Here is a 14776-nt window from a genome sequence, read left to right as displayed (position 1 = left end):
AATTCGGCAAAACTACATTTCTATTTCTACATGGCAGCAGTCAGCTAGTGGTGGGTTGTGTCTGTCCTCCATAGACGGGGCCTCTGCTTTCCAGATCATTCCCATTCCCTACCATCTTACACCCTATTTAATGCACTTACTTACACTGGTCTTGCTTCATTCACATAGGGGTGTTTGAGTTCATAACTTCTTTTGCAGATTCTGACCTCCCTTCCCTTCCCATAGCCAACAAAGATGTGGAATGCGTGGTGCATTCATTCTTCAAATCTAGGCTAAGTCCCCCATCAGGGGAGAGGCCCGTCCAGCAGCTCCTGCCAGGGGGAACCAGGGAGAGAACTTGGTTTCTCCTGCCCCCTCCTCTAGCCAGTAATTCCACCTGAAAACTCCACAGTTCTTTTACTTAAGAGATGTCCAAGCAGTAATCCAACTAAATTAGATTATAAGCATCTAAAGGTTTTCCTAATAAATAAAAATATAGATACAGCGAGGAGATGATGAGATTTAATTAATGAGTGTTATTTAACGGAACAAGCCGTGCCATACACAGAGGATTAAAAGATAAAAAAGGATAGGAGGGAAAATCAAATTTTAATGAGTTGCCATCTTCATTTGATTTAACTAAATGTCTTCCGTTGTTGGAAATATTAACACTTATGATGGAGTCATTTGTGTGTATCCACACAGTTTGATACCTGACTGCTTCCTTTTATGTAATTACATTGTGTTACAAATGAATTTAAGCTACCATTTGAAGTAGACCGGCTTCTATGCTTACATTGATCTCCTCAGGAAGCTGTGAGCAAGGGATGGGGTTGAAAAGTCAACCAAAAACTATTGACAGAAACACCAGGAGAGGTGTCCCAAGTTAGAAAACAGCCAAGTCTCATGCAGTCGAAAAGGCAGGGGAGGTCTAGAGCCCCTGTGCAAGTCACCTCTCTTTCCTGCTGTCCCAGGGCTCACACGGAGGAGGGGAGGGGGTGTGTGCTGTAGCCAGCACACAGTAGGTGCTTCATAAATGTTTTGTGATGAATGAATGAATGTAGTCGCCATTGCTCAGCTAGAACCAGAGAGAGGAAGAGCAGACCCCAGACATGGCATGCAATGATACAGGTGTATCTCTCGTTTATAACACCCACGTTTCTGCAGCTGGCAGTCAGGTCCATCCTGGGCCATTTCTACCTCCCTCCCTGCTTTACATGAGCTCCCAGGCTTCTCCTTTCTTAAAGGAACAGAATCCCAGTATTCCAAAGAGCTCCTTCTGCAAAAGTGAAGTCAGAGGAGGGGCCCAGAATTGAGCTTGACACACAAGGCCTAGTGCCCTGGCCTCTCCTTTCCATGCTTGCTCGTGTCCTATGCTTACTGCTTTCTTAACTGCTCCCTCCACGAAGATCCAGTGGGGAAATGACAGCCTAGGCACAGAGATGTGCTGTTCATGGTTATTCGGTCAGCACTGATAGAATTTCAAGCACTGTGTAAAGGGCTTCACCTATAAGTGAAGTCCCCACAACAGTAGGACATGGCTATTATTAATTCACAATTTACAGAAGGGAAAAACCAAGGCTTACCGAAGATACAGAAATTGCCAAAGTCACCCAATGTGCAAAGGATTTGAAGCTAGGCCTGTTTGATTCTTACATTTAATCCTTTTGCTACACACTTCCCAGGTGGCACAAGTGGTAAAGAACCCACCTGCCAATGCAGGAGACATAGGAGACATGGGTTCGATCCCTGGGTCAGGAAGATCCCCTGGAAGAGGGCATGGCAACCCACTCCAATATGCTTGCCTGGAGAATCCCAAGGACAGAGAAGCCTGGCGGGCTGTGGTCCACGGGGTCACAGAGAGTCTACCACCACAGAAGTGACAGCACAGCACACACGTTTCCTGACGCCAGCCCCACCCTGCGGATGCACGACAGCTAGAGCACGAAAGCACTGGCGATAAGTGTTCATACGTGGCAGACAGGGAAGACGGCACAGTCTATAGACAGAACATGGGCGCCATTGAGAGTCTGGAGTGGGTGTTGATGCGTATTTTGTATTTTGAGCTATTTAATTCTGGGTAGACTGTTTTCGGCACTAGGCTTTCCTATGATATGATAACATTTCCTGTATCAGACCCCCAGAGAGTAGGTCTATAAGTGAACAGATACAGATCTTTCTTGGCTCCATTAAATGAAAATAAAAAGTTAAATCGGTTCATATTCAAAGTATGGGGAGAAGTTGATAGCAGCAGGCTTTGGGGACCCAACTTGACTTGCCTGCATTCCCTGGATTAATAGAAAAAAGCGAGTCTCTCTCACTGCCTCCAACATCTTCAATCTCTCTCCTTATTCACAGGAGTTGCTATCACCAGCAACATCTGGGCTTACTGGGCTCACACACACCTCATGTAGAGGAACAATCCCACAGCCTATTGCCAGGATGCTCTCTTGCAAAGTGAAGTCACCACTTGTAAGTTTTGTGTCACTAGACAGAGTGTGTCTTGGGTGGAGTAGTGTGACCAGTGATTGACAGCTTGCTAACCTACTGGAATCAAATCAGATACAAATGTTTCCTCTGTGTTTGTGAGGTGATTGTTTTATGATCTTTGGGGGTCCCACCCGTAGATGCTGTCTCTAAATGAGACAGGCTGTCTGGCAAGCCCTCTTGAAGTTAAAGCATAATTTAAAAAATAAAGAAATGCAATTCACACTTATCAGAGCCCATCACTCTGCCTAGCACTTTAGACAGATGACGCTGCTGGGCCAGGCTCTAACCAACTTCACTGCTAATTTGACCAGGTGCTGCTGTGGCTGAACTTGGAATTTGTGGACCAGGATCCTCCGCAATTTTAATTCCTCCTGGACAGTGATTGTATGTGGCTTTCTGTCTCTAGAACATTCGTTAACCCTTTCTTTCTCTGAGGTCTGGCAGGACGTAGTTTTTGTGATGTACAGTTGGCCGTGTGATGCTGGGGGGCGTGAAGGATTAGAACACATGATCTCAAAGAGCTGTGCCAGAAACTGCTGGAAATCTGCAGTCCAGGGGATATGGAAGCAGTTCTCCTGGTGCATGATTATGAGGAAGGTGGGAGGCCACAAGGGGATCTCTGATTGGCAGCTGAGCAGGCTGAAAATGGAAGCCACCCTTAAGATCTGGTTGTGTAGATATCAGAGGTCCTGAGGATAAACTGGGATTCACAGCTATCTGGCCTGTTTAAAGAACATGTGACTGTTGTTGGGACAGCAACTGATACAACCACTATGGAACACAGTATGGAGATTCCTTAAAAATCTAGGAATAAAACTACCATACAATCCAGCAATCCCACTACTGGGCAAATACTCTGAGGAAACCAGAATTGAAAAAGACACGTGTACCCTGATGTTCACTGCAGCACTGTTTACAACAGCTAGGACATGGAAGCAATCTAGATGTCCATTGGCAGATGAATGGATAAGGAAGTTGTGGTACATATACACAATGGAATATTACTCAGCTATAAAAAAGGAACACATTTGAGTCAGTTTTAATGAGGTGAATGAACCTAGAGCCTATTACATTACACAGAGTGAAGAAAGTTCAGAAAGAGAAAGACAAATACTGTGTATTAACACACATATATGGAATCTATACAACACTCCTATGTACAGAGCAGCAAAGGAGACAGAGACGTAAAGAATAGACTTTTGGATTCAGTGGGAGGAGAGGGTGGGATGATTTGAGAGAATAGCATTGGAACATAAATATTACCATACGTTAAACAGATAGTCAGGGCAAGTTTGATGTATGAAGCAGGGCACCCAAAGCTGGTGCTCTGTGACAACCCAGAGGGATAGGGTGGGGAGGGAGGTGGGAGGGCGGTTCGGGATGGAAGGACACATGTGTACCTATGGCCAATTCACCTTGATGTATGGCAAAAATCATCACAATATTGTTAAGTAACTATCCTCCAATTAAAACAAATAAAATATAGAAAAAAAAAAGATAAAGAAGGTGTGAGCATGTCCCAGCACACCTGGGTCTGCAGAAGGTGTCCGAGGATGAACGCAGGTGATGAAACAGAAAGGATCCCATGGTCTGTTCTGTAGCCCAGTCCTGGGTCAAAACCTTGAGATACAGGGGCAATGGGCAAAGAAAGAAGCGCTGTTCTCTCAAAGGAACGTGTTAGCAGCTGATGAATTTCCCCAGGGTGGGAGACCGTGGCACCCTCTCCTGGGTGTAAACACAGCGGGCTTCAGTAGACTGGTTGCTGTGGCTGCTGGCTGGCACACCCCTGGCAGCAGGGGAAGTACTGTAGGGCTCCCCCTAACTAAATTTTGTAGGCAGCCTCATTGAGGAGACTTGAGCTAGAGGAATCTGAATGGGCTAAAGATGAGCATGTGAGACACATTCAAGAAACATTTGGGGTGAGAGTGGGGAGTGAGTTTTGCAGTTGGGATGAACCATGATGGAGAAGTGATGTGAATGATTCCTTATTTGTGAGACAGACTTGTAGGGCCTGGGGCAGTGTGGGGTCTGCCAGGCTTGGAAAGGAACACATGAAGGGCTAGACTGTGACCCTGTTCTATTTCATGCACGTCTCACATCACCTACTGGTCTCATGTTGACTCTTATCCCAGCTTGCTTGGAAAAGTATATAAACCTCTCTTGAATTATTCTTCACACTCGACACTTGCTGACCAAGGGGAGTCAACCACATCTTCAACCATCTGGGCACAGAAAGAGGGTACTGTCACCATAGACCACAGAAAAAGGTCTTTTATGGAGAATCCTGCAGTGAAAGCTATGGGAAAACATTGAGTAGGCTTCTGAAGAATCTTAATCATCGAAAAAACAGTGGCTGGTAGCTTTTAATTACTTTGCAGACTGCTGAAGCCTATCACTAAGGACCAAGCAGGCCTTCTCCCCTTACTGATTACAATGAGAATATGTTTTTAAAAACAAACACTTTACTTAAAACCAGGGATATTTTTTTAATTAGAGGAAAGATTAACTAAATGCATTTTCTCTTGTAATTTAATCCATTCTAATTATCACAAGAATGTTTATGATAAAATATTCAACTTTCTCCTTACCACTGATTCGTGAGGTTTCTTTCTTTATTACTCATGAAGGGAAAGGCTCAGAGATGGTCAATGGTATGATGGCCTCTGTGGGTCTGATTATAATGATACACAGAAATGCACAGTGGAAAGGATGGAGGAAGAGAGCAATAATCCCTGATTTTGACTGGAGGGTTTTCAAAATGATGGTACCATATTTTTCAAAAGTAATAAAGGTAAGTCTTTTAATAAGAGTTTGTGAAATAGAGTGCTAGAAAAGAAGTGGGTTAGTATAAAAGTGAACCCCATAAGCCAGGCAACTTGGGAGAAAATGCAGAATTTGTTTCTTCCATAAACATCTGGGATACCCTGTATGACTCCTGATAACCCAGGAGATGAACCAAGGAATTGCAAAGAATCTCCATATCCGACCCCTGGGTTATGCTTCAAGGAGTCAAGCAATTGCAGCCTGGGAGTTAACTGGGCTGAAAAGAGACAGACAACCAGTGAGAACCTTGAGTCTCTGAGAAAAGCATGCGTGCTACTCAACTGAGTCAGAGTTGAGGCTCCTGGATTATTACGTGAACAGAGCCAAGCAAACAGAATCTTGGAACCCAAGAGTCACGAGGAATGAGAATGAGTATGAAAAGGTGAGAACCAGGACAAAGTGTCCTAAGACACACTGACCTGGCAGCATCCTCAAACGTGAGAAATATCAGATTTCTTCTTAAAGGAGAACAGATCCCTACCAAAGGCCTCAAGAATATGTCTGTGGTCCCTAGTAGGAGAAATGCTAGCTGAAAGAATTGAAGTTTTATCCTCTTCAAATAATAACAGAACTCCAAACTAATATTTTGGGGAAAAGTTGGTTGTTGTTTTTTTTTTTTCCCTTTTGAACTATACTTATGGGAATAAAGGAAACCCAGCATTAAAAATAAATTCTCACAGATCTCTTGGCTATCCCAGGATATGTCCAAGATATCTAAGTTGGAGAAACTGGTTGAAAACAGCAAACTCCAATTTCACAATCAGGCTATATTAACACAGGATATTCAGATATTTGATTTCATGTTTGAATAACTGGACTGTTTGGTAAAATAAGCAGGTTCAACTCCAGGTAAGAGAGGCAGCTTGTCTGTTAAAACCAGATGTCAGCAAGTTACAGAACAGATCTTTGTTTGGGAAATGGATAGTGGGTAGCTGCTATGTCCAACATGCTGCTAACTGCTTGAGGGACTGGAGGCAGATGTGTGAGAGGGAGATTGAAGGTGGCAGAAATGTCTTAAAGGGGATTCTGTTAATCCTCCCTTGTGCTCACTGGTACTAGATAAGGATGGTGATGATGGCGAATGATGATGATGTTAGCTCATATTTACTTGGCTTGTACATTATGACAGGGGCTGTGCCAACTACTTTACAAATAACCCAGTGAGGAAGGTCATATTCATTATTCTCCTTTTATAAACAAAGAAACTGGGGCATACAGAGGTTGGGAAATTTGCTAGGATTTGATGTCAGGTTGACTTGAACCAAAAGACTCTGTCTTAAGCACTTCATCATCACGCTTGCATTGCCCCCAAACCAAGTGAAGTGACTATAGTCAGATGGACCTCTACTAACACTACCTTGTTTTTATTAAGAGACACAAATGTATCCAAAGAAAGAAATACAGATGACCAACAGGCACATGAAAAGATGCTCAACATCACTAAATATTAGAGAAATGCAAAGCAAAACTGCTGTGATGTACCACTTCACACCATTCAGAATGGCCATCATGAAAAAGTCTACAAGAAACCAAGTAACAAATGTTGGAGAGGTGGGGAGGAAAGGGAACTCTCCTACACTGTTGGCGGGAATATAAGACGGTGCAGCTAGTATGTAAAACAGTATGGAGATTCCTTGAAAACTAAAAACGGAATTACAGTATCATCCAGCAATTCTACTCCTGAGCATATATTCAGACAAAACTGTAATTCAAAAAGATCCGTGCGGGGTACTCTTTCTACCCCCTTCTGATGCCTATGTCAGAAGCTTTCTCTATCTCCTTTATACTTTAATAAAACTTTATTACACACACACACACACACAAAAAACAAAAAGATCCGTGCATCCCTATGTTCACAGCAGCACAGCTGTTCCAAGATATGGAAGCTACCTAAATGTCCATGGACAGATGGATGGATAAAGAAGATGTGGTACAAAACACAACAGAATACTACTCATCCATGAAAAGAATGAGATAATGCCATCTGCAGCAAAATGGACACAACTAGAGATGAACATATTTAGTAACTAAGAAAGAGAAAGACAAATAATGTATGCTATCACGTATACGCGGGAATCTAAAATACCACACAAACGAACCTATCTATGAAACAGAAACAAGAAATCAGACTGGGGGTTGCAAAGGGGTCAGAGATTGGGGGAAGGGAATGGAATGGGAGGCTGAGGTTAGGTGACTTAAGGTATTCATTTATATAGAATGGAGAAACCACAAGGTCCTACTGCATAGCACAGAGAACTATAGTCAATACCCTATAATAAACCAGAATGGAAAAGAATATTTTAAAAAGGAATATATACATATATATGTGTGTGTATATAACTGAATCACTTTGCTGCACAGCAGAAATTAACATAACACTGTAAATCAACTATACTTCAGTAAAAAAAAAAAAATTTTAAAGAAACATAAATATAAACCATGTAAGGAAGTTTTTGAATGCCCAGAAGGATTCTCTAGGTAAACCAGATATAAATTGGGACTGAGATGAGCAGATAATCAGACAGACTAATAAAAAGCAGCACTGACTTCAACAATTCACCCATGTGTCACCACTGAAACACTCTGCTGTATCTATCCCTTTAATGTAAAGTATGTATTATGAGAATCTACCTGGAGACCCTCCCTGACCTTAGAGAAGAGGAAGATTTGATTGTGCTGAAATGGACCATTCCATTTCATGCACATACATTTGCATCAAAAGTAATAAATTTCTGGAGATGGACAGGTCCTTAGAGATCACCTCATCCAAGTGTGTTCTAAATCCAGTCAATCACATATTGAATTTGTGATATTTGCAATATCTGCACTGTTATTTACTTAATATTTTTTTACAAATTTGCTCAGGCCTAATATCACTACCTGCTTCTGCCACATCCCTAAGCAATAATGCCCCTATAATCATGAGTTTGATGAGCTAGTTATGGTTTTCCTAATACTTCTTTTTTAACAGCCATGCATAACCAGTCAATAAAATATACTCACACACCAACAGAAAGCAGCTCGTGTTTCTGGACAGTGATGTAGTCGACCCACTCACTGGTCTCAGGAAGAAACTGAGGCCAGAAGGTTGGGTGACTTCTCAAGGGCACCTAGAACGTTCGTGGCACAGCCAAGCCTAGAACACAGATCTCCTCTGTCAATTTATTCTTCATGACACCATGATGAATCAGAGAGCAAGTGGTGAGTAAATGTCCATCCTGAACATCTTACGGAATTCATCACTCTGGGGCCCTCTCTGTGTTCCCTTTCCCTTTAATATGAAGTCTTGAGTGCACCCTGTGAACCCAAGAAGCACAGACTTGGAAGAAATGCTGATTCTCTGTAAAAGTTGAAGCGAACAAGTGCTCATTACACACACTCAGGGAGTGCAGCTCAGGTTTTCTATAGCTCTGACTCTTTGATGTTTTCCTTTCTTTAGAATCTGGCATCTGTCATGCTAACGCTTACTCCGTTCTGACAGTTCAGAACTGTTTTTAGTTCTTTGCTCTTATGAAGGCAGTAACTCCTTGTATCATGCTATCTCCTTGTTGGGCCTGGCCTTGTCCCTGTGGGCCACACAACAGCACATCAAGGGACCCTCTGACATCTGAAGGGGATGGTACAAGGAATGCTCCAACTTACTGTCTCCTCACAGATCTAAAATTCCAAGACTTCTTTGCCTCTTTTCTTTTTTGATGGGACCTCCTTTTCTTCTGGGGCATATATTACTAAATCACATAGGAAGTAATACAAAAGAAAATTTACATTTAAACTAAGGACGGTTGAGCTATAAAACTAGTGGGAGCTTTGTGACTACCTTCCCCCAAAAGCTCCTCTTCAACATCTAGGCCAAGAAAGTAAACACTTTCAGCAACACATCTTACTACTTGTAAGGCAGTTTTCTTTTTCTTTTTTTTTCCATTTTATTCCACTTTTTGCAGTGAGCTGAAAATGTGTTCCCATAACCACTACCACCAGGCCCTTGTTCTGAGTTTGGGTAGGAAACCTGGGCAGACTGCCTGAACAGACTCAAAGATAACTTCTGGGCATGTGGTGATTCCTGATCTTCAGTGAAAAGGCTCACATTCTGGCCAACGTGTAGGGGGGAGAAAAATAGCAGAGGAACATCCTCTCCTCTCTGCTATTCATAGTCTTAAATGGTAAATAATCATCACTTTTAGGTTTTCACTTCAAAAAAGACGGGAGATCCTAGGATAGGTTCCAAGAAGGGCTCCAGAAGGAATAGGTTAATGAGCGAATCAGAGAATTAGCTGCTTCCACAGATCCTGTAGGAAGGACGCACCACAGTGGCAAATTTTATCTCAACTTGATATCTCATTGTAGAGTCATGAAAGCTCAAATGTTGAAGGATAATAGCTACAAGAAAAAAAAAAAGTTTCTACAACTAGAGTGAAGCTGGAATGAGATGCAGAAGCAGCTGTACTGGTCTGAAGCTGGTTCATTTCGACAGTCGTCTCCTTCCTGACCGTTCCCTGTAGCGCCGAAGTTCTCTGCCTCCTGGACTGTGACCCTGTCTATTCCTGGTGACAATCACTTAATCAGCATATCAGATTTTTGCACGGCTGGTTCTACCTTGGGTAAAGATTCATTTTCCTTATTAACATCGCAAGAACCTAGTTCTTTCCCCAACCAATTAAAGAGGAAAAATAGAAGGGCCCCAGTGCGATCGAGGGAAAAGAAAACTGATGTGACTCGTGTTCCAGGGGCAGGTTATTCAGCCCCACAAGGTTCTGGGAATCCAGTCCTCATGATTCCGAAATGCAGTTGGAGGTCAGGACCACATAGACAAAATAAACAGGCTAGAATAACCATTATAGACATTGCTTGCTACCCAGATATCAAGGAGTTCACGCAGGGTTGGAGCCTAGTGTCAACGGGTTTATTCTGTGCACATGTTAGCTTGTATTATTTAGAGTGGGTGTCTGGACAGCTGACATTCAAGAGATAATAGTGACTATCTTCAATTAGCATTTTGCTTTCCTCTTTCAATCTCCGGTAATAAGAACACTGGTCTCTCCCTGTATTTTGCCCCACTATTCTGTTTGCAAAACATGTTAACATTTACTCTATTTCTTTATAAGAGATGTTTATCTGACTCTACTCTAGCTCACAGAGACTTCTGACCTATTCTATGGTTCCTTTATGCCCTGGTGTTATAGATTTTGAATGGACTTCTGAGGTTAAATCTTCAGTATTAATAAGAGGCAGGCAGGGGAGGGGTGGCAGGTGATTGGAAAAACAACCCGTTTTAGGATTATGCTTAAAGAATGAGACTATTCTCACCACACAATGTGCTTTCCGACTTATTCATATGCGTAAACTGCCGTCTATTCAAATACTGCTAATATATTCTAAAGACATACAGGAATTGCAGTTGATCTGGATTCAGTACCTATTTCTCATCAATGCAATTCTGTAGATTTTAGCCACCCTCTGTTTTTAACCTGTTAGAGACAAAGTAAATTCACTGCTTGGTAGAATCCAGCCTAGGATTGGTTAAGCTAGCTCTACCAGCTTATTTCACATAACGCTGAAATGTGATACCTTGTATTTAAATTTTCAGCGATATGTATTAAATATCCAAATACAATTGGGTTGAAAAATTCTAGAAATGCATTTGACCAGCTATGAATAGATTCTGGTGATTCTACTTGACTGAGCTGTAGAGGCTGTGCTTTTATTCTCGTCCCCGCCCCTCCCCAAGCCCAGCATCTATCTTCTTGCTTCCTTCAGTAAAATACATGTGATACATAAGGACTGATGTGAATTGCTTAGCTACTATTTGCAATGACCCTAAGAAAACCGTTGCACCATGACCTTTTGAAAACAAACCACAGACAACCCAAAGCACCCCAACTCTAAGCAACCACGGCTTTGTCTTACCCCAAACCTGCCGATGCCTTTTTTGTAGGCGAGGTGCCATTTCATTCTTATTTATTTTCTATTTTTCAAAACACAGCATTTGAGGCTCTTTTTGAAAGGAACCAAAGAGCCTCGCTTTCCTTTCTGACTGTCAGTATCCCTGAGGAGGAGGACTGATTCTGGGCTTGTAAATTGTGGCATTTACTTAAAGTGAATTGACAGGAGTGTCTGCTCAAAATAAAAGACTAAAACTCCATGATATAGCTCTGGGGGCAGAGGTTGCAAAGCAAAAGGCGCAATTACGTGTATACGAACACCTCTAGAGTTTGAATAGCAAATCTCACCAAACCAAGGTATGCCTGGGTTTTTTTGAGCAAAGCCCCAGAAAACATATTAATAAATCTATGAGGAGATGGCATGGATCCTACTAAGAAAACCATAGAGCCCTAATTTCTCACAAGGACAGACACTGGTGATAAAGACCTTTATAACTTAAGTAGTGCAAGCTCATGAAGTCACGCGAGATCATAATTCTCAAGGAGAAACCTTCCTGGGATGTCACTAGCTTCATTGGGGGAGCTTTACTTGGCATATAAATCTGCATCTTTCTCTATCTCTCAAGAGGTCATGGTGATATGAACTTGAACCAAATGCTTCAAGTAGCAAAAACACCTTTCTCTAATTCATCTCACCCAAAGGGCTAGCTAGAATCATCTCCTGTGCTCTGCTGCTGGCCGCATCCTCACCATCTTCTATGAGACTCAAGATACCATCTTCCCATTTCATTTTCAAAGACCACAGAGACATTTCCATGCCACAGTTTTCTTCTCTCTCCTCGCTCTCTGTGACATCTGGACCTTTCCCTTTCTCTTGGCCCCTGATGTCCTTCAAGTCACATTTGGTGTCCTTTCCCTAAAGTGAGTTGCTGACCCTCTTCTCTTTCCTCCTCTCTCTACCCAGACTGGTACAACTCTCCGATTCAGGGGTGGGCCAGTTTTTTTCCAGTATGTTTTGCATCAGACCACACAGGGCTTCGCGGACCATGCCGCAATTACTCAAGGCTGAGGAGCGGTGCGGAAGCTAACAATACATCAATCACATGGGTGGGGCTGCCCCCAACTAACACCTTGTGTAATGAACACTGAAATTGAAGTTTCATATAATTGTCATGTGTCAGGAAATATTTTTCTTTCAACCCTTAAAAAAATGTGACAACTATTCTTAGCTCGTAAGTCACAGAAAAACAGGCAGCAGGCTGGATTTGGCCCCCTTCAGCCTAGAGTTTTCCAAGCTTTGCTCTGATCCATCAGCACTGTGAGCTCTTCCCAGAGTAGAGATGGGTTGTAGGATGGAGAGGGCCAGCAGGCATCCCTGTGGGATGCTAAACCCTTGGCAGATGGGGGGTGGGGGTTAAAGGGGAGGTTGAGGTTGGATTGTGTGAACTGAGAGAAAGTGGGATTTTCCACCTAAAGGTTATTGGTTGGCAAGAGCTCTTTTGGGGAGGAAGACTGAGGGCAATGGAGGTATTGGGGGAGAGTCTGTATTTACATCACACCAAGCATGCAAAAGTATTTCAAGAGGAGCACCCCTAAAGAGCAGGAACTATTGGTAATGATTTTAAACTGTCTGGATACTGGGTTGTACACATCCTTCCCTTGAGAGCCTTCTGAATTTTCCCCCAGACTCTGCAGGGAACTGTAAATGAAAGCAGGAGGGGAGGGGGGCGTGGGATCTGGAGCATCATTGAGAGATTGCAAAAACAATTCACTGCCAACAGACTGTCCCGGCAGGGTCCCAGTGCTACGGTCATGGCCTGGATAGGCACGCTGCGCCCTCTGATGCCCAATTAGATGGAATTAGGGAAAACCAAATGCAAAGAGCACTTTGTCTCTGCCTGACCACCCAAATGAACAGCATGGGAAACTGAGTCTGTTCTCATGAGTCAGCCCTGGACCAGCTCCTAATCCTGCCTTTTACTCCAGGTGCCTGGGGTCTTGAGGTTAGGGCAGATGGGAGGGCCCCCACCTCAATGGCTAGAATCAAAGGTAAGTTCAAGAGACCAAGTTAGTAGTTCGGATGGAAACTTCTCTGAGAGTGTCCATGCCAGCCAGTGGCTTCAGCCAGACTTAGCATGAAATCAACCCTAGATCTGACTTAATTAAATAACAAATGCAAAAAAACAAATGCTAATCCCAACTGTCTAAGAGATGTGGAAAGCCAGAGGGCAATCACTCCCATCTCCTCAATTAAAGGGGTAACTGGTATAATGAATCCAGTTTTGTCCTACCCCAAACCACAATAATGACAAAAAAGAAACCAAAATGGAAGAAACTCGAGAACTACCACTTCTTAACAAAAAAAGGCCTGTAGAGACATATTCTCGGTCATGAAGCTTATATAGAGATATGGCTGAGTGAGAATGAAATGGGGTCAAAGGAGGAGACATTTATTGATGGTGGTGGCGGTAGGCAGGAGCCCAAAGGCAAAGTTTTTGTCTTGGGACAGCAAGAGGATGCTCAAACTTATTACAATTGGTACCTGGTTACCCAGGAAACCTGGGAGTCCAGCCTGCATCCAACCATATCTCCAAGAAGTGAGTTCCATTGTTGCCACCAAGCCAGGATCCAGTGATCCAACCAGCTGGGAGGATATTCAGAAAGGGGAGACCTGCAGACCGCAGTTGCGTGGGGTACTTAAAACCTCCAGGTCCTGACAATTTCCCATGCATGTGCATTTCCCTCTCCCCCTGCTCAGTAATTTGGATGGGTTTTCTTATCTAATCTGGTCCCTTTCCTCCCAATCTGGAATTCTGGGAAGCAGGGAAAATCTTTTCCAATCCGGACCATGCTTTTCCCTTCCCTATGCCCCCAGGAGATTTGAGAGGCAGCAGGAAGCATTGTGTCCCTGAGGGAACAGCCAGTTGCAACGCACGACCATCACTATAGATCTACGATTTATGAAAATAAAGCAATATGTGCCTGTTTCGGTGCCTGCCGTTTGCCTACCAATGGTGCAGTGTTCACCATTCCAGCCCTCTCGGCATTCACATTTGCCATCTTTACAGGTCCCGTGCTCAATGCAGCGGGGGTGGCAGACGCGCTGGTCGCAAGCTGCGCCTGTCCAGCCCTCTTCACAGCGGCAGGCTCCCCCGATGCAGACGCCGTGAGTGCCACAGTCTACTGAGCACACTTCTGGAAGAAAAACAATGATTACAGCTCAACACCACCTCCGGTGAAACCCTCCATGGGAGGCCAGACCACAAACATGGCCCAGGTCCCTGGAACTGGCCCAAGGCCCATGTCATCTTGGGCAGCCTGTCTCTCCACTGGCCGGGTATTCATTCATGGTTAGGTAGTTTCTAGAGCAGTGTTCTCAGAGGGAGACCCCTGGACTGGCTGCAACAACCATCACTTGGGAACTATGTAGAGATGCAACTTCTTATGCCTTGGTTGGTCCTCCAAGCTTAGAAATGCAGGGAGTGAGACTCAGAAATTTGTTTCACTATGTTTTCCAAGTGTTTCTGATGCATGCTGAAATGTGAGGACCACAGTTCTGGGGCGGGACATCATCCCAGGAAGAGGTCAGAGACTGCCCATCTGGT

The 14776-nt window shown here is 43.5% G+C and overlaps 1 protein-coding gene across 1 annotated transcript in view; it reads right to left on the bottom strand.

The window, feature by feature from the left end:
• Positions 1–14776, bottom strand: part of TENM2 (teneurin transmembrane protein 2) — a 1056669-nt gene that overhangs the window by 148857 nt on the left and 893036 nt on the right. Inside the window, exon 12 of the mRNA XM_010863352.1 lies at positions 14181–14366. Coding sequence (XP_010861654.1) covers positions 14181–14366 — 186 coding nt within the window. The remainder of the gene's footprint in view (positions 1–14180; positions 14367–14776) is intronic.

The sequence above is a fragment of the Bison bison genome, unplaced genomic scaffold (genome assembly GCF_000754665.1).
Source record: "Bison bison bison isolate TAMUID 2011002044 unplaced genomic scaffold, Bison_UMD1.0 scf7180017864490, whole genome shotgun sequence".
Taxonomy (NCBI): Eukaryota; Metazoa; Chordata; class Mammalia; order Artiodactyla; family Bovidae; genus Bison; species Bison bison.
The sequence above is the reverse complement of the archived record's forward strand: the minus strand, read 5'-3'. Positions and strand labels throughout refer to the sequence as shown.